We start from the raw sequence: 18,130 nt of genomic DNA, 5'->3' as shown, positions 1-18,130 counted from the left end.
AGTGACGTCATAATAACCTCTGATGTAATAATGGTGGAAAGCGCACGCGTACGCGTGCCAGAACGAGCTGCGCGCGAAAGAAAAGATTTGGATTGAAAATTTTATCACGGATAAATTTGAGATATCCCCCCCCAACCCCCCCCCCCCAAAATTATCCCCTTTTTTTTTCTTCCCCCCCCAACCCCCCCCTCACCCAACCAATAACAGGAAACCGGAATTCTTCGGTGTCTAGTGTAAGAAATGGGCTAAAGACCTCTCTCCTCCGCAGAACCTCCTTTAGTGAGGGATGGCGAAAAAATACGGGGGGGGGGTCCAGGCTCCGCGCGCTTACTTTTCACCTCTCCCCATTTCCCAGCCCGTACGGAACACGAAGGAGGCCTCTGCGGAGGAGGAGAGAGGCTAAAGACGGAGAAGCACATCTTTCGAACTTGATTAGGGCACTTTTTCATATCATTTGAACTCGCAGGTGCTATTCGTCATGCGGACGAAGCCGAAAAAAATTGGAAATTCGCTTCTACCCAGACTAGACGGGGCATGACAACTGGACTCCTAAGACGGTTGGAATTGAGCAATTTAGGGACGGACCATTAGAAAAGTGATAGGGGGGGGGGGGGGGTGGGGAATTTTCGGCTTGCACGAATTTTTTTTTTCTGTCCTTTTCTTGTGCACGAATTTTTTTTTTCGGGTGAAACCCTCTGCTCGAATTTTTTTTTAGACAAATGTTTTTTTTTTTTTTTTTAGACAAATGCCATGTATTGTTACTTTATACCATGTTTTTGACAAATGTTGCTTTGTTGATTACTTGATTAATAGTTTAAATATTTTAAAAATGCTGTTGTTCATTGATTTCATCCGTTAGGGACTGTCAATAAGTACTAAGAGGTGTTTTTTTCCCCATCACTTTTCTAATGGTCCGTCCCTTAATTCGTTTTTTTTTTCATTCGTCCTCAGATTCGCTTGGCCGTCTTAGTCGGCAGATCCCGTGCACAAGAAGCAAGTGGCTCTGGGGACACATGATTTGATTGGCTGGATTTTAACAAAAGGAACAGCCAATCAAATCAACCGTTTTAAAACCCTTTGTTTATACGAGTTTAAACGGTTGATTTGATTGGCTAGATTTGAAACTAAACTCCCTTTGTTAAAATCTAGCCTCTTGATTTTTGTGCACAGGTTCCACCGGGCTAAGAGGGGCAAGCAGCTTTGGGGGCGAGATTGGTTTTTTTTCTTTCAAGTGCGATATTAAAAAGCATCCCAGGGTATCTAGCAAATCGTAAAGCTCATTAATTAATGTGGCAATAATTTAGTTGAAGAGTTGGCAGTAAGAAATTAACATCAATCTTCCTGCGAATCTTGTTAACCCTGTAGAATTTAGCCTTAATGTATTTTCACCTCAATCACAAGCCTAAGCTTGTGAATACAGACAAATTTCTGGCCATTGTTTTTGGCAGCATGAAACCACAGCCAGATATACATGTGCATTTGCAGGCTAACTCGACCTTTCCCCAAACTCCCAAAAGAGATAGCAACATTTTCAGATTTCTGTAGACAATGCCACCTTCCTCCCTTCTAAATACAATTATAGCACAACTAAAGTAAAGCACGCATCTGATTGGTTAATTTAGCGTCTACTATTTGCCCATGGGTGCACGCTGACGTATGCCTTCAACCTGAGTGCACGCGCTGATCTGATGCGACATGGCAGAAAGTGCCACTACTTCACGAGTTTTTACTTGTTTTCTCGATTTTCCTGTGAATTTAAAAAGCTTAACAGAAGAAAAACTATTTCTCCATAATGCTGAAAGACTTTGAGGTATAATGCAATTTTGAAATAATTCAAAAGTTTGTTTGTTTCTTTTTTTTTAGGTTTTCGTCAGCGTTTACGCGACCACTACACGCAATTGTTTAAATAAGCGTGCGCACTTTTACCTCAAAGAAACTGTAATAAATCGCCTAAAAGTTGTGCTATAAAACAAATGGTTAACGTCACAGCGTGCACTATTGAGTTACAGATGCACTTGGGAGGTTTGCTAAGCACTCAAGAAGCTAGAGTCGCCCTTGGCTATCGCCTTGGGCAACTCTTACGCATCTTTCGTGCTTAGCAACCTCCCGCGTGCATCTGTAACTCAATAGTGCACGCTGTGACGTTTACCATTTGTTAAATACATGTGTATCAAAATGCAAGACAGTTGTATGATGTAATTCTGAACTTTTATTAATGGTCCTTCTGTTGCAATTTACATGGAGCTCATTTTGGCCTTCTCTTGCAGCCTTCTGTCTCGCTCCTCAGCAATAGTGAGCCTGACGCCTTTACCCTTGGGAAGGGACACATGTGGCTTGTTTGTCTTGCCGATGATGAAGATGTTACTGATTCGGGTGGCAAACTGATGGCCTGTATTGTCCTTCACATGCACAATGTCAAAGGAACCTAAGGAAAGACACATGAAATATTCAACCCCCACCACAACTCAAAATCTAAGAAAGAATTCTTAAGGTTTCACCCCTTCTTGCATATATTAGTCTTGTATATGTTAGAGATGACAACCGGAAGGCGAATGTTTAAGTTTTTGGCAAACTTTCACCTCCAAAATCAAGTTAAAAAGCCTTCGTCTTATCACTTACAACTTGAATTTATGAACAGAAAGTTGCTAATACGTGGCAAAGTTGAGAACGTTCCACTTCTGGTTGCTGTCAGTGCCTCAAAATTGTCTGTGCTTAAGCTCTCTATTTTTAGAATCAGTATGGCAGGCACCGACCCCCTAAAACTTTTGAGAGAGAAGGCAACCCTTTACATGAATTCTTATCTAGAATTCGATGAATAAAGCTTAGTACAAAACAACAGAAAAATACGTCTTTCTGATCAAAAAGTAATTCCAACAATGCAATTTAAAAACAATATGGTTTAACATTTTGCTAAAAAAGGTGAGAATTAGTCCCAAAAATCCAGATTGGTTTCAATTTTTTGAATCAAATTTTGAAAGTTAATTAAATCCCTCCCTCCATTTAATGGGGATCAAGAAATTACCTTGAAAGGCCCCACGCTATTTGAAACTTTCAGAAAAACTGTTAGAACCATCTTAATTTTTTTTTTTTTTTTTCCTTTTTATATATTTTTTTAATAATTTTTTTTTTTCTTATTTTATCGCCCCCCTTTCTTTTATTATTTCGTGTCAATAAGTTTTATCTATCTATATCTATCTATCTATCTTTAATATATTTGTAATGTGCAGGTTTCGTACGTAAATGAAATTTTGAACGTTATTGAACAGTAAACAAACAATAAAAACAATAATTGTGCAGAGTTTGTGCATGTTCATCTACATCGGTTTTGAGTATAACTGTTGACAACCACCAAAAAACTTTGACCCACCTGCATGTCTTTCACGATGAGTGACAATTCCAACACGACCCATGTTACGTCCACCGACAACCATAGCAAGATTTCCTGTGTCAAACTTGATGAAATCAATGATCTTGCCAGTCTTGATCTCAATCACTACAGTGTCGTGAACTGAGATCAGAGGGTCAGGGTAGCGGATGGTGCGGCCATCATGGGTGACAAGGTAAGGGACACTTTTGACACCAGTGGCTACACGTCGTACTTGACCAAGCTTGTACTACAAAATAAAGACAGTTGATTAGAAACATAATGGAAGCCACCCAATGGGAATTCTTAGAAATAGTTTACATGCAATGAAGTAAAGAAACCTCACATAAAGCTTGGTGTTTTCATAGCTACATCCCTGTTTCTCCACAACTTGCTAAATTTGATGAGGAAAAGGGGTTGCAAAAGTGGTCTACAAAGATTCTGTGGTTAGGTTAGTTACAGCTTTACTTGCAACTTAAATTACTTTATATTTATTTAGAGAGGAAGCCACATGCAGGTACTCTATACAGATTGAATTGAAATTTAGAACTCACCTTGGCTTCCTCACCAGTGATGCGGTGCACAGTGAAACGTCCTTTCACATCATACAACAGACGGAAGTTCTCACCAGTCTTTTCAATGGAGATGACATCTAGAATAAACAAAACAAAACAAAGCATAAATCAGTGTACAACTTTGTCCACAAATGTGAATTCCACACAATATTTCAGTTATGACACTCATCTTTGAGATATCTTTTATGCACACTACAGGGAGGGTTTGACTGGCGAATGTATCAAAGAGGTAGGAAGGGAAAATAAAGAAAATTCATGTTATTAAACAGTATATTGCACTGATGTACTTGGTGTTGTCATCAGGTACGGATAACTTATTTTTGGGCCTTAAAAGCCACGCAGCCTAAGTCACACTTTGGCCAACTGGTCCCTACTGACAGAGCTTATTTGTAGCATGATTCGACTAGGAGTATCTCTTCCTTTCCAAGTGGGATGCTAGAGGCCTTCCAAGGGGTAAAAGTGACAAGCAACATGACCCTGAATTCTGGCGACACAGGAACATTTTAACAGCGGCAAGCGACATCATTATGGCACTGAAATGCGACAGTGACACAATGTGACAGCAACACAATAGCGGGAGAAATGACAGCAGCATTTACAGATGTTGGCTAGGCGACATCTATTCCCAGAAAAATATGACATTGCGAAACGGCTACCCCCCTTGGAAGGCCTCATGCTAGTCCATCAAAGGTTAGTCCCCAGCATTCTGTTAGGTTTCCAAAACAAATCATCAGCAGCTAGCCCTACTTGGAGTCTGAGGCACTGTGACAGTTAAATGTCTTGCACAAGAACAACACAATGACCTCGAACCCAAGCTGCTCAATCCAGAGGCCAGCACGCTAACCATTATTCCATTGCACCTCAACTTTACAGAGATCCATGCAGTGTCTGATTGGTTATTATCAGAAACCCACAAGGGTTGAAATGCGTAACTCCCTATGATTCGCTTTGTACAAAGCGTTTGCACATTTGTTTACACGAAGTACCATATTTGGAAAGTCACGAAAATCACTAAGTACCATATTTGGATTAAATTCACAGCGCGCGCTAGCTCGTGCTTGATGGCGTAATCTTGCTTTTGAACAAGTTTGGTTTAATAAAGTTAAATTTGGTTAAATTCTCCTTTTTCATCTTCATGAGGTACTCTGGAGAACTTCGCTTTGATACACTTAATGAATTTCTTTAGTTTCTATAAGAAATTTACGGCAATTAGGTCGAAATTCAAGCAACTTACCGCAAAACCAAAAATTACGTTGCGTGTTTCATTACGTGTATAAAGCATTCGTATACAAATTGTTCGTGTTTCCAAATATGGTACTTAGCAAAACGAATATTCAAACGCTGTGCGCGCGCGTTACACGTTTCAACCCTTATGGGTTTCTGTTATTATGTACAGTCATAAAAAAATTGTAACCAATTACTGTAACAACAAATTAAACACACTATACATGGATCTCTGCAGTACAACGCAATAATGGGCTTAAATCTCAAATGTTAGTATCTATCAAGACATTTGTTTTAACATGCTTGGTACTGAAAGGACAAACAAAGATATTTCTTACCCATAAAGCCAGCAGGGTATGTGACATCAGTCCTGACTTTTCCATCAACCTTAATCAACCTTTGTTTTAGAATCTTCTTCACCTCATCATAAGTCAGGGCATATTTGAGGCGATTCCTGAGAAAAACAATCAATGGCAAACACTCGCGCAACTTGTGGGGACCTGTGGATGGACGTGGTGCCTGGAAGAAAGAACATTTGACTTTTGTTAGACTGGCTGAATTATTCTTAATATTTATCACTGACATTCACTACTGAATCCTAAAGTTCATTTCTCAACAAATGAACATATAAACCAAATGGAAAGCCTACCCAGTAGCATTATTTTAAGTCACATCAATTGGCGTTTCATCTTCAAACATGAAAAGGGAATGACCTTGTGCAAGTTGACAAACACTACTGAATGAAAGCACGGCTTTTATAGGAATGGTCACCGCCACTGGGTTTCTCCTCATATTTAAAAGTTAAAAACACATTCTTAATATTACACACTGCGTACCACAAGAAAGTTATTTACTGCTCAAGCTTTCGTATGGTTACGCACTAGTGTGTTATCCATGGACTTACATTAGAACCACCTTGTACAGTATAATAGCATACAAAAGAAATGTTCAACAAGGATCTCACCGCATGTCAGAGTATTGCACACATTAAAACAAGATCTCCAGCTCATAATTTTACCCAAATTCCAGTCTGTCAGTGATGTTGTTGGTTGTCAGACAATACATATTTTACTTTAATGTAAAAAGCTGTGTAATGCAGTAGGGTACTTTTACTCATCCGGGCCCAGTTGTTCAAATGGATAACACCCTGATAACACTGTTCACCAGATAAATCGTTATCCAGTTGACAAGTGTTAACAAAACATACTGCGCTATCCACCGGTTGGTGATTTATCCGGTTGATAGTGTTATCTATCTTTTGAACAACTCGGGCCAGTAATACCTTTCTTCGCCAGGTCTAAGAAGTAAACGGGGGGGGGGGGGGGGGTGACCTGTGAAAGTACGACTTTTCCCCTCACATCTTTAACGATTTGTTGTGTATTATTTTCAACTTGAATGTTTTCTATACTGGGATATACAAAAGTGCGGCATTACCGTATAGCAGAATACAGACTTAACTAACATATGTAGGTCTTTACACATATCGAGCTCATTTCTTTGTCACGATTTTCGATTTAAACTTGCAAAGAATGCGAGCTTCAGTCTTTCAAATACAGCGAACTTGTGTTGAAAACTCAGATATATTATCTACCGCTCGATGACAATAAATAACAGGCCACTGCTTAAAAGACTAGCATAAACCACAATTTAATATGAACGTATTTTAGCAGGAATACTTACAAAAGTACCAGACAACTTATCAAGCATCCAATGATGCGGTGCATTTAAGCGCTTTAAATGCTTCTTCGGACCACGAGCCTAAAAATAACACAGCAGTACAACAGTTTAAAGATCAATCTTCACTTTTATATCGTTTTATTCAAAGAAAAATAGCTGGATTGTCATAGATGAATTGGATATAAGATTCGACTTCGATTTTACGATACTAACCATGATGGCGATGAGAAGGAAAGAGACCGCATCCCAGGGATCATTGCGACTTGACTCGTCGCACGATACATTATGGTCAGCGGCAAAAGTAAAATGGCGGCTGTCTTCAAAATATTTGGAGGAGATCTTTGGAGGACTATATTTGGAGGTTTTTGGAGGAAAAAGAATATGTCATCAGTGTAAGATGCTTCTAAAAAGGGTGAACTTACAAATCTCCTTACAGTGATCTGAGATCGTTCTGAAAGGAACATCAGTGCGAACATGCATGGGATCGGGAGTCATGGAAGCTACAGGCTAACAGTTTTTAGTAGAAACTCAGCTGTGTTCTATTGGAAATCTGCGAATCTGATTGGTTCTCCCACTGATTTCTATTCGCCGATAGAAAACAGTCGCGCGCTCGCGTAGCTCTTTAAGCGGTAATTTTTCTTGATTTTTGTCTTCAAAGTGCACAATTTTGTAGGTTTTGGACTGCAATCCTTTAGAATTTCTACTAAAACAATTAGACTACTCGCCCTCGTTTTCTATGGGCGATAGTCAACTCGGCTGCGCCTCGTTGACTATTTGCTCATAGAAAACTCGGGCTCGTAGTCTAATTGTTAAATAGTGCGTTGGATCGGCTCGAGGGTCATAATGTTCTATGTCATGTTCTTAGGGAAGACGCTACAACTCACAGATGAAAGAAATTAATGATTATTCAAGAATGACATCAGTGAGTATAAACCAAATGAATGAGCAAAAGAGCAATCAGCTGATTAGTGTCTTTGACATTTGTAGACTGCAGGCTGCAAAGAACATATCATTTTACTATTACCATTATTGAGAGTTCACCATAAACAGGCTAACCAGAGTGTCATTGAGGCTTACTGGAGCGCTATTCAGGCCGCAAGTCTGCAGTCGGTCTTTGTCAGACAGCAGCTGTTTAGGCACTGATTGTTGCTGGTGATCAATGAGGGATCATAGGCCTACCATACTCTGTTTTTGAGGTCACAGTATACCCATATGATGTTTTAATTCTCCTCACTAATTTTTATATTAAATATTTAAGCTTCCGCGGGAAGCGGGATGGCAAGATTTCCGCACAGCCCCTTACATTAATTATGCATACCATATTCTGACTGATTCGTTCTTTTCATGTTTGCTGTTTATGTATAGTGATAATACATAATTAATGTAGGGGGCTGTGCGGAAATCTTTCCAGCGGGATTCTCAAGGTGGCGGGAACCGTGAGAAAACGAGTAAAATTTAGTAACATTTCATTATATTTTGCAATGGACATGGAACAAACAGGTGAGAACAGCTACGGAAAGGGGTGGGAGGCGAGAGTAAAGGGTACGGGAAGCGGGAGTAAAAGGTACGAGAGGCGGGAGTTGCGATGGAAATAATCATGAACCTCTAGCAAAACATTCTAGAAAGGTAATGTATCTAATTATTGGTTGTTACTCCATAAACACTCCATTTAACAGAGCGAGGCGCAGTGCCCTAATGGTTAACGTGCTCGACTCTGAGTCAAACAGCCCGTGTTCGAGTCCTGGCCGGGGTCATCGCGTTGTGTTCTTGGGCAAGACACTTTACTCACAGAGCCTCTTTACACCCAGGTGTATAAATGGGTACTGGTGAATTTGCTGCTGGGGGGTCATCCCTGCCATGGACTGGCATCCCATCCAGGTGGGAGTAACAATACTTTCAGTCGCTTAATGTTACGAAACAATATCGAGATGGCTCTGTGTAGTACAACCTGCTTGAGCAATTTCTGTAAAAAATCTCCTAGTGCCAAGGAATACAAGCGAAAGTGAAAAACGTAATGAGGTCATTTCGTTGCTATAACAAATTTTCATCTTTATCTTATTTGGCTGTGGTGATCATTTTTCGATAGCATTGTTAATGTCGACATAGTTAATTCTCAAACTTGAGTGGTGTTACCCCTAAAAAATCCAGTCAGCCACCTTAAACTTCAGAGATAGCATTACTTGGGACTAACTCCCCGTCCACACTGAAAACCATCTTTTTTCCTGATTAGGCCAACCGTCCACACTGAACTGGCGTTTTCGGTCACCAAAAATCGAGCTTTTCAACAACGCTCACCAAAGAAGCCTATATCGTTTTCAAATCTACCCGGGTTAATGTGGATGGAAAACATTTTACGCAGGGGTTTTTATGTTAGCTATATGAATTTTTGTTAGCTATAGGAACTTTTTCTTTTTGTCTTCTATATCAAATTGTAATTTTTCTATATTTAGTTAGTATTAACAGGTGAAGAGCCATGTAGTATGGATATACTGTTAATAAACCATTATTATTATTATTATTATAATTATTATTTCTCTGTTTTCAAATTTTCCCAGGTCAGTGTGGACTGGGTGTAATGGGCACGACGCAATAAATTAATATTACAATTTCATTATTGGCATTCTCTTTATATTATCACTTTTATTTATATCACACTATTACTACCAGTACAAGGAAACTGTTCTCATTATTCATATGTCCATTGGGCAAAATTAATTACTCAGTTCTGATAACAGAGGTGGTAAGCTCTATATACACATCCTGGTGGTAGTTTTGTCATAAAAGTATGAAATTTAATTCACTCTTGATATCTTAAAAAACTGTTATCTTCAACAATAGTCATTTTGCTTTTTTATTCTTCCAGGATCTTCTTAAAATGGCTTGACTTACAGATCAAACATAAAGGATTTATCACAAATGTACATGTAAGTGTTAAGCACATTTCATCAGCAGTAAAAGTGAATAGGAAGTGTGGTGGCCTAATGGTTAGTGCACTGGACTCCTGATTGAGCAGTCTGGGTTCGAGCCCCGGCTGGAGCACTGCATTGTGTTCTTTGGCAAGACACTTTACTATCATAGTGCCTCTCTCCACCCAGGTGTACACATGGGTACTAGCAATTTAACTGCTGGGGGGGGGAGTAGAAATACTCCTAGTCGCTTCATGCTACAGAAACCGGCATAAACTCCAGCCTGATGGGCCACTAGGCTTACAGCGTGAACCATAAAACCGTGAACACTTTACTCTATCTTGCATATGAAAATTTCTGCAGAAACCCAGCGAATGATAGCTCAAACTGCAGGAAATATAAACAAATGGACAGAGATGGAGCCAGCAGGTTATTTTTCATGAATGATTTGTCAACTATTTCCTCTACTTCCTTTTTCAAAGTATAATGAAAGTGTTCATGGTTTTCGTGTTCTCACTGTAAATGCAGACATTACCAAAAGTGACTGAAAAAAATGCAAATCTTGTAAGGTGACTTTTAGGTCAAAATGCCGCCTGTGGTGGATTGACGTGACTTGAGATGGGCCAATGTCCTTCCCATGAGAGGCAAACAAAACACAGGAGTTAGGAATAGGCACTGGCGTAATGAACCGTTTCACTTGAGTGATTGGTTTAAAAATCTCGCGCCACTTTCTAAGCCAATCAGAACTAAAACCAAAACCAATCGTGTCTCGCTCGCGCACGTTTTCCCGCGCTTCGTGCCGGCAACATGTATTTACTTTGAGTTTTGATTGGTTTACTGGATTGTCTGTGTCCTTTGTGATTGGCCAGAGTGATTACTTTGGTTTTGGTTTTACGACACTCAATTGAAAACTGCTCTAACAGACTTACTTTCTGTGTGTTTTAAAGCTGTTTCATTTTTAAAGAGGCTGATTTTAGCATACTATTTTTTGTCTCTCTAGCTGGTGTAAAGCCCTTTGTGAAAAAGGAGTCCCAGCCCAAACTTGTCCCACACTGGCTCTAAAGTGAGTGGTTCACAGGCTAATGTCCCAGAGGGTACTGAGAGAAAGATAGGTAGGTGTGAATGAAGCCAGGGTTAACACTTATAAAAAGTACCCATGGGATATGATTAAAATCCCCCTGACAACTCTCCCACTCTCCCCCCCCTCCCACAAAGTGCTCAATCCATATCAAGCAATACAAAAATGTTAATCATAGTCTTCACCCACCCAAAATCTTAATAACCCCCCCCCCCACGAAAAGAAAACAACAACAACAAAATTTAGCCAAAAAATACGACCACAAATTTGACCCAAAACATATCATTAACAAAGAGTTAAATTTTCTCTTTAAATAACAAATTTTCATCGTACTGCACAAGGAAAGTGATTCAAATTTTCTTTTGTTCAAAGCATTTCGCACAAGCCCCACAATGCTTAAGGATGCTTTCATGAAATCAACTGCAGAGCATTTTGAAAAAAAAAAAATAAAATAAGGTATACAATAACACAGTCCATAACTCAGCAAAATTGCTCTATTCTGATAGGACTTGCCTAAAAGCTGGTGCAATTTCGAGAACTTTCAAAACATTATTGGGATCCTATTAGTCACAAACTGTACTGCATGTTAGTTTTGTGTCTTCCAGAATCTTATAAGGAATTATTTGAAAAATGCACCCATGGCCAGTTGTTTGTGTGTCAATGTGTCGCTATTTGTAAATTTTGACAAGAGTCTTCTTTTTAGCAAGAACCGCATTAGACATTGCCACCTCTAAAACGATAATAATTGTATAAGACTAAAAGAAGCATTGTCACGATATTTTAAGTCATTTTTCTGATTACTTTCAAATTAAAGGAAACCTAAAAAAACTTTTTTAACAAGGAAAATCAATAAAGGAGTAATAAGAATGTGAAAATAACCAAGGATGGTTTCGACTGACGAAGATTAAGATGGATTACGAACGACAAACTTAAAGAAATTTGCCATTTTTTTTTCAAGATGCTTTGTCTGTGACATAGCTCCTTTAACCCTTTCACTGCTAAATTTCTCAAAAGACGCGTTTTTTACCGTTAAAATAAGTTTTTGGTGCTACGATCCTGAATTTTCCTTAACTTTGCTTAAAAAGCACTTTTCCACAATGCATCAAGATTTTGATGAAGATTCCATTGAAAAATGTACAAAATTGTACTTTGCTGCATGCGCATAAGCCAAAATTTGGACTTTTTTTGCGAAATCGTGTCAATTTTTTTTCTTGCTCCTTCTCTTTTCGTTTTTCTCGGCTTTGTTATTTCCACTCCTTTCTACTCTTTCCGTCCTTCTTTTAGACCAAAAAAGTTTTGATCAAAACATTAGTAAACCCCCCCCCCCCCCCCCTTTTTTAAAAAAAAAAAGGGGGGGGGGGGGGGGGGGGGGGGGGGGGGGGGGGGGGGGGGGGGGGAGGCCCCCCCCCCTCCTCCCTTTTTCGCTGGGGCCCTTCTCTTGCCGTTCTCACCCCCCCCCCAAACAAAAAAAAAAAAAATAGAGGGCTGTGGACAGCTATAGTAAACCCTGAAAAGATGACCTCTATCTATTACAGGTGTTTTGGCCTGTTTAGGCACCGATTTTGCACCAAAAACTAATCGACTTTTTCTCGATTAGCTCTGTCAGGATGCAACCGATACGCAAAATGAATAGTTCTGTGAAAAGGTCAAACCTAGCTCTATCCGATGCTTGTCACCAAATCTGCTGACGTTCAAATTGATGACGTCACAAGTGGTTCATTGACTGCTCCTCCAAAGGTCGACAAAAGTCGACTTTAGCAGTGAAAGTGTTAATTTCCTGCATTAGAATTCTAAAAGTGATCGCGACGGCCAAGGGGGCAGAGTTATGGCTACACGCTTTTAATATTAATATAAGAAAGCCTGTTTTGGGGCCTGAGGCAAACCATTGATCATTTTTTTTTTGCGCGATTTTTACCCGGGGGGGGGGGGTACTCGAAAAGTGTTGTCGGGGGGCTCCCCGCCCCCTCCCTTTTATTCCATTTTGATGGGCCCCTTTTCCTTTTTGCGGCACCCCTTCCATTCCTCACGACATCACATTTACCTACGGGATGTTTTCGTATTTTATGTAGTGCTTAATAAATGAGATACATCAAAAGTTGCGTCTGCTCGAAGTGCCTTAATCATAGGGATTTCCCCCTTTCATCTAAATCCTACCCTTTTATTTACCTGAGCCTGAAAAGGTATCCCTTTCGGGGCCTCCCCGTAAGGCCATTATGGGAGTACCCCCGGGGATTTTTAACCTAAAAAGTTCTTAATGTGTTTTACTCAATTTCTCAGTTTAATTTGAAATAAATCGCTCCGAAACATTCACTGAAAATTGTACATGTATGTTCGCGTTACGCACGACACTATTACATGATGACAACTTTGGTTCGTTAGGCGTCCAGGCTGATTGACTTCATTCAAACTGTACATGTATTTATTGTATCACGGCTGAACAAGTGTAAAGTTTAGCAGATTTCACTTTGGGTTCGCATGTTCTTAAGTGGCCTTCCTCGGCCTTTGTACATGCAACACTGTTAAAAATGAGTTTCTGATAGGAATAGAGTCAATAGAGTATATTTTGTTGTCTGAAGGGTTTTTCCACCTTTTTGAAAAAAAAAACATTTGTGGTGAACTAAGCGTAAAATTGTAATGTTTGTGAGCCTCCCGCGTTAAAAATGGAGGTTGAATTTTTGTCCACAAAAAACTTTCGATGGCAAGCAAACTGCTCTTGTGTGGCCGAAAACCGCAGGAATGAAGACTAAAAAAGTATTAAATTCACAGCCAAGCCTGTCTCTTCGCTTTTAAACACTTGTTTGTTTTTCCTTTGTGAGGGGTTTACTTTATTTCCGTCGTTCGTAAAATCACATATGGCGAAGCAGTTTTCGACGAAAACATTTGCTCAGAGACAACAATCTCGGGTGGCAAAGTACATTTAAAAATCCTATTTGCGTTCGCGAACCGGAAGATAATGGCTTTGTTGGAATTCACAGTTTGCTCAGAGAAAATTACTCGGCTGTTGTTTTAAACAACTCTCTTTCACACGTCGACGCGATCTTTTAATTGAACGCGCTTCAATTTGGCTCCACGTGGCTCGATTAGCGAATTGTGGGTGCGTACACAGCTGTTGAAAATTATTCAATTACCCCGAGCAACGTTTGAAGCTAAAGTAAACATTCCAAGGTTTCAACAAGGAAACCAGGGCGCTCAGCGGTGATAAAATCATTCTCGAACCTATCATCGCTAAATTCGACGCTAATTCCAGGCGGTCCGAATCTGTCATCGCTCCTATTGATCTTCATCAAGGCACTAATTGCCGCTAAATTGCCTCAATAGGCGTGAGATTGAAAATGGGCGAAGAGATTTCCTTTTGTTTATTCAAACGTAGCTGTCATCGCAAACGCAGTGATAGTATTTTTTCTTTGACGTGTAGAATCCGGTGCAAAGTTACATGGCAAAAGAAATTCAACCCTTGCTGATGGAGTGCACTTTCTACATTCCTGAATTCTTTGCTATATTTTAAACATGGAGCAGTTTTGTAATCCATTTACGAACTTCTGACCACGTACTTGAACCGAAATAAAAAAATTGTTTTCTTTGCTTTTGAATTCCGTGCCTCGTGCAAGATCCTCTTCAGTTTTCTAGTGAAATTTAAAGTGCAGCGGATAGACCTTTTAAAAATCCGGGTAAGAGCGTTTTAAATGCTGTTAATCTTCGATTGTAACAGAATGTGCGCTGTTTTTTTTTTTAAGTAAAACAATCAGTCTTTCAAAATTTAATGGGGCCGTTTCAAGCATGGGCCACTGAGTTTTAGCGTCAAGCAAGCGTTTTTAGTGTTAAATTAGGGATATGGTTGAGCTGTTGTTTTGTACCCAAGGAAGCAAAAAAAGTGTCGGAATTGTAAAGCAAGGAATTTCGTGCGAAACACAGGAAAAGCTCTATTGAGTTACCTTGTTTTATTAAGTCTCATTTCAGAGCACATGCTACGGAAAGAATCTTCAGATAAGAATCTAGATTACGAAAGCCTGTTGTGTGGTTTCAGTCAATAATAAGAGTGTTTTCCACTTGTAGATATAAAAAGTGCTCAGATATTATCTGGGATTAATCCAGATCATAGACATCAGTTAGAAATCTTGGCGCTGGAGATTCCGAATGGAAGACAAATGCGTGTATTGAACAATGTTTGCCACACGCCGCGGTTAAAAGAGGATCGCCAAGGGTTATTTTTACACCAAAGATGACCCCCAGAGCCGGGCCGAGACGAGAGGAGTGAGTGAAAGAGCTGAAAGGCTACAATGCACACGCTTTAGCCATGCGAGTGAAATGCACGTTTTTTTCCCCTTCCCGTGCGCCACGTGTGACTGAATGTTCGCTCTAGAAATGCACGTGTTTTCCCCTTCCCGTGCGCCACGCGTTACTCGCGTTGCTCGTGCCGCACGCTTTCAGCTACCGCGCGAGAATCCCACAAAACCACGTGACTAGACTCAATAGGCTATTGTCGTTATAGTCAAAATCATTCGGCAAAGGAAATTGGTAGACAGGGCTGTGGTTTACATTTTAACGTTGTTCTCTTGTCTGCCAAATTTTGCCCGACAAAATTGAAGAGCTCATTAGAAAGGAAATTCCCAGGTAAAAGTCAGTTGCCTGGGTCGCCAACAGATGTGGTCAGAGAGATATACATCTGGAATCTTTAACGTTTCTCTATAGCAAAGTAAGCAAACGAGAGAGAGTAATCTCCAATGTTTTAAGCTCTGTTTTCCAATCGTGCAAGCACGCAACTTTTCCGACTGTGCGTGCAGTTCTTATGTCATATCTACCCATCGGGCGTTAAATGTTTTAACTGTCTTCTGAGTTTTGATTGATAGTCGGAAAGGCTCGACAGTGAACCACTAATTGAGGATCACCCTGAAGTATTTTCCTTGGAATTAGTCCTGTCATTAGGAATGTATATTGTTGCATTTATCAAAATCAATTTAGCTCATTAACATTCCGGGCTTATTTTCACTGTAGCTCGTTGAAGTCTAGACAGTTATCTCAGATATGTTCTTAATCAACAGGAAAACTGAAACAAAACTCCATTGCTCTCCGCTAATTATAAATCAAACAAAATTGACTGATGTCGGGTTGCATTCCAAAACTTTCGCAAGCCTTGCATAGCATGCGAATTTTGTGAATTGTGCTTCCAGAGAGAACAAGTACAGTGATAAAACTACCCGGCTGATTGAATGGTGCCAATAATGATTATAGATTCGTTGAAAGGAAACTTCGTTTTCTGCCGGAGTATTTAAAGTTTGTAAGCTTATAATGAGTAAACGACAACGGAAACGGCAACCAAAAAGGTTTAATAAGCAGTAAAGTGGCTGTGTGCGTGCGTTCTACATCTTGTTACATTTCTTAGCCGTCCTCAGCATAACAACATTTTGAACATTAGAAATTACCAAATTCTGCTTAATTTTAATAAGGAATATGAACCATGTTCTTCATCGATAACAGTTTGCAAGCACTGAAACTATTTGGTGTAGGTGTAGCGAATGTATATGCGTTGGGTAGTTTTCGTGTTGTGATGTCTGCACTGATTTCTCGCCGGGTTTCTCCAAAGACAGGAGCTGAGGTCCTGCCAAAGATCTCTAGATTGCTGATGTTTTGTTCGACTCTACCGTTTTGGAACCTTTCTGGGAAAGGAGAAATGAAGCGATTTTTCTCTCAGATCTGTTAAAGCAATCCATACGTACTGTTAAGACATGTGACAACATAACCACCTTAAAGCTGCTAGAGAAGGGCTTGACCTATACGCGCTTTGGGCTTGTCACGCAAGTTTTCCCTCCCTCGCTTCGGTTCAAGGTGGCTAAGGAGCCACGGAACCATATAGTGGCCTTTCTAATTTCTTTTTATACTTTTAATACTTTTAATTATCATCTCCCCTAGTCCTAAACCATCCTTATGCCTTCTTGGTTTATTTTTAGCTGTTTGGTGTTTTTTTACTGAAGGGAAATTTCCCACAGTTGCACTCAACTTAAAAATCTCCGGATGAAACCTTAGAGTGACCATTCAATAAAAACTGTTGACCGGAACTATTATGTGGTACTGTTTGTTATGCTGTCCGAGCTTGTTCTACATTGAAAGTTTCTGGTCAAAATTCTTGTGTGTGACCATTCAAATGAAAGCTGTCGAGTTTTTTTTGTGATACTATGATTATGCTGGGTAAAATTCTGTGTTTGAACGTCCAGTTTGTGACCATTCAAATGAAAGCTGCTGAGCTGTTCTTTCTTGTGGTACTGTTTATTATGCTGTGTAAAATTCTGCGGATGAACCTCTGATGTGTGACCATTTAAATGAAAGCTGCGGAGTTGTTCTTTCGTGTGGTACTGTTTATTTTGCTGTGTACTGAAAATTCTATGGATGAACCTCAAGTGTGTGACCATTAAAATGAAAGCCATCCAGCGGTACTTTCGTGTATTAATGTCTGTTTATTACCTGTACGAAGTAGTCTGACTTAAAACTTTCTTGCGTGCACGCGACCGAAAGTCCTTCAGAAGTACCTTCATGTGGTGATGCTTTAAAGGTGGTTCAAGTATGAAACCCTACTGTGTGATATCAACTGAATTCTTGAAATAAAGAGACAGAGCATGATCGTTTATAGTGTATTTTTGGAAAAAAGTGCGAGCTGAGAACTTGAAAACATCCGCCGGAATTTTTAAGTTGTAATTCATTTTGACCCTTTCCGCCCATGGCCAGAAACATTCGTCGACAGTTTTAGTACACTAATTGGTAATTGATAACGAACCTGGACCATTATTTAAAGTTTCCGTTAACACTGAAATGTTTTTTTAACTTTTAAAGTTACACTCACAAAATCCTCGTGATAATTAATGCCGGCTAAACTTCAAGATAAGAGAAATATGACGCCCTTTTCTACTTTACCCAATTCCGAAAGTATTTTTTTTATATTGCAAACTAAAATCAATAAGTGTTTTCAACATTTGAGTCCTGTCGCGATTTTAGTATTAAGTTTCACTTTTCCGATATGCTCTGCTTTCAAGTCAGGGAGTGGAATTCTATACAATAAAAATGTCCTTATTTATATAAGATCATAGTGCTCAAACATTAATTTTTCTTTGGGGGTTTTGTTTACTGAAGCGGACAAGCAAAGCCAACTGGGATCACGACAGAGCATAAGTTTGCTTTCTCTTATTGCGTTTAGAGTATATGACTGCACGAAAATAAAACGAGGTTGATAGTTTGAAATTAAACTATTAGATGGAAAAGACCACTAAGCCTTTGAAATTAACTTTGCCTGCCCCTAAACTGTGTAATGGTTGTGTTA

General features: G+C 39.6%; 1 protein-coding gene across 1 annotated transcript; it reads right to left on the bottom strand.

Annotated features, from left to right (window-relative positions):
• Positions 1 to 2,186: 2,186 nt before the first annotated feature.
• LOC144656221 (small ribosomal subunit protein eS4-like) lies at positions 2,187 to 7,129 on the bottom strand. Its single transcript, XM_078516463.1, has 6 exons — positions 7,054 to 7,129; positions 6,844 to 6,921; positions 5,502 to 5,682; positions 3,919 to 4,016; positions 3,368 to 3,614; positions 2,187 to 2,425 (listed from the first exon to the last, which is right to left on the bottom strand). Exons 1-6 carry the CDS (start codon positions 7,054 to 7,056, stop codon positions 2,235 to 2,237), a joined length of 798 nt encoding a protein of 265 aa, XP_078372589.1. The 5' UTR covers positions 7,057 to 7,129; the 3' UTR covers positions 2,187 to 2,234.
• Between the last annotated feature and the right edge of the window lie 11,001 nt (positions 7,130 to 18,130).

Source organism: Oculina patagonica, chromosome 6, assembly GCF_052425735.1.
Source record: "Oculina patagonica isolate OP01 chromosome 6, crgOcupat, whole genome shotgun sequence".
In the NCBI taxonomy this organism is placed as follows: domain Eukaryota; kingdom Metazoa; phylum Cnidaria; class Anthozoa; order Scleractinia; family Oculinidae; genus Oculina; species Oculina patagonica.
The sequence above is the reverse complement of the archived record's forward strand: the minus strand, read 5'-3'. Positions and strand labels throughout refer to the sequence as shown.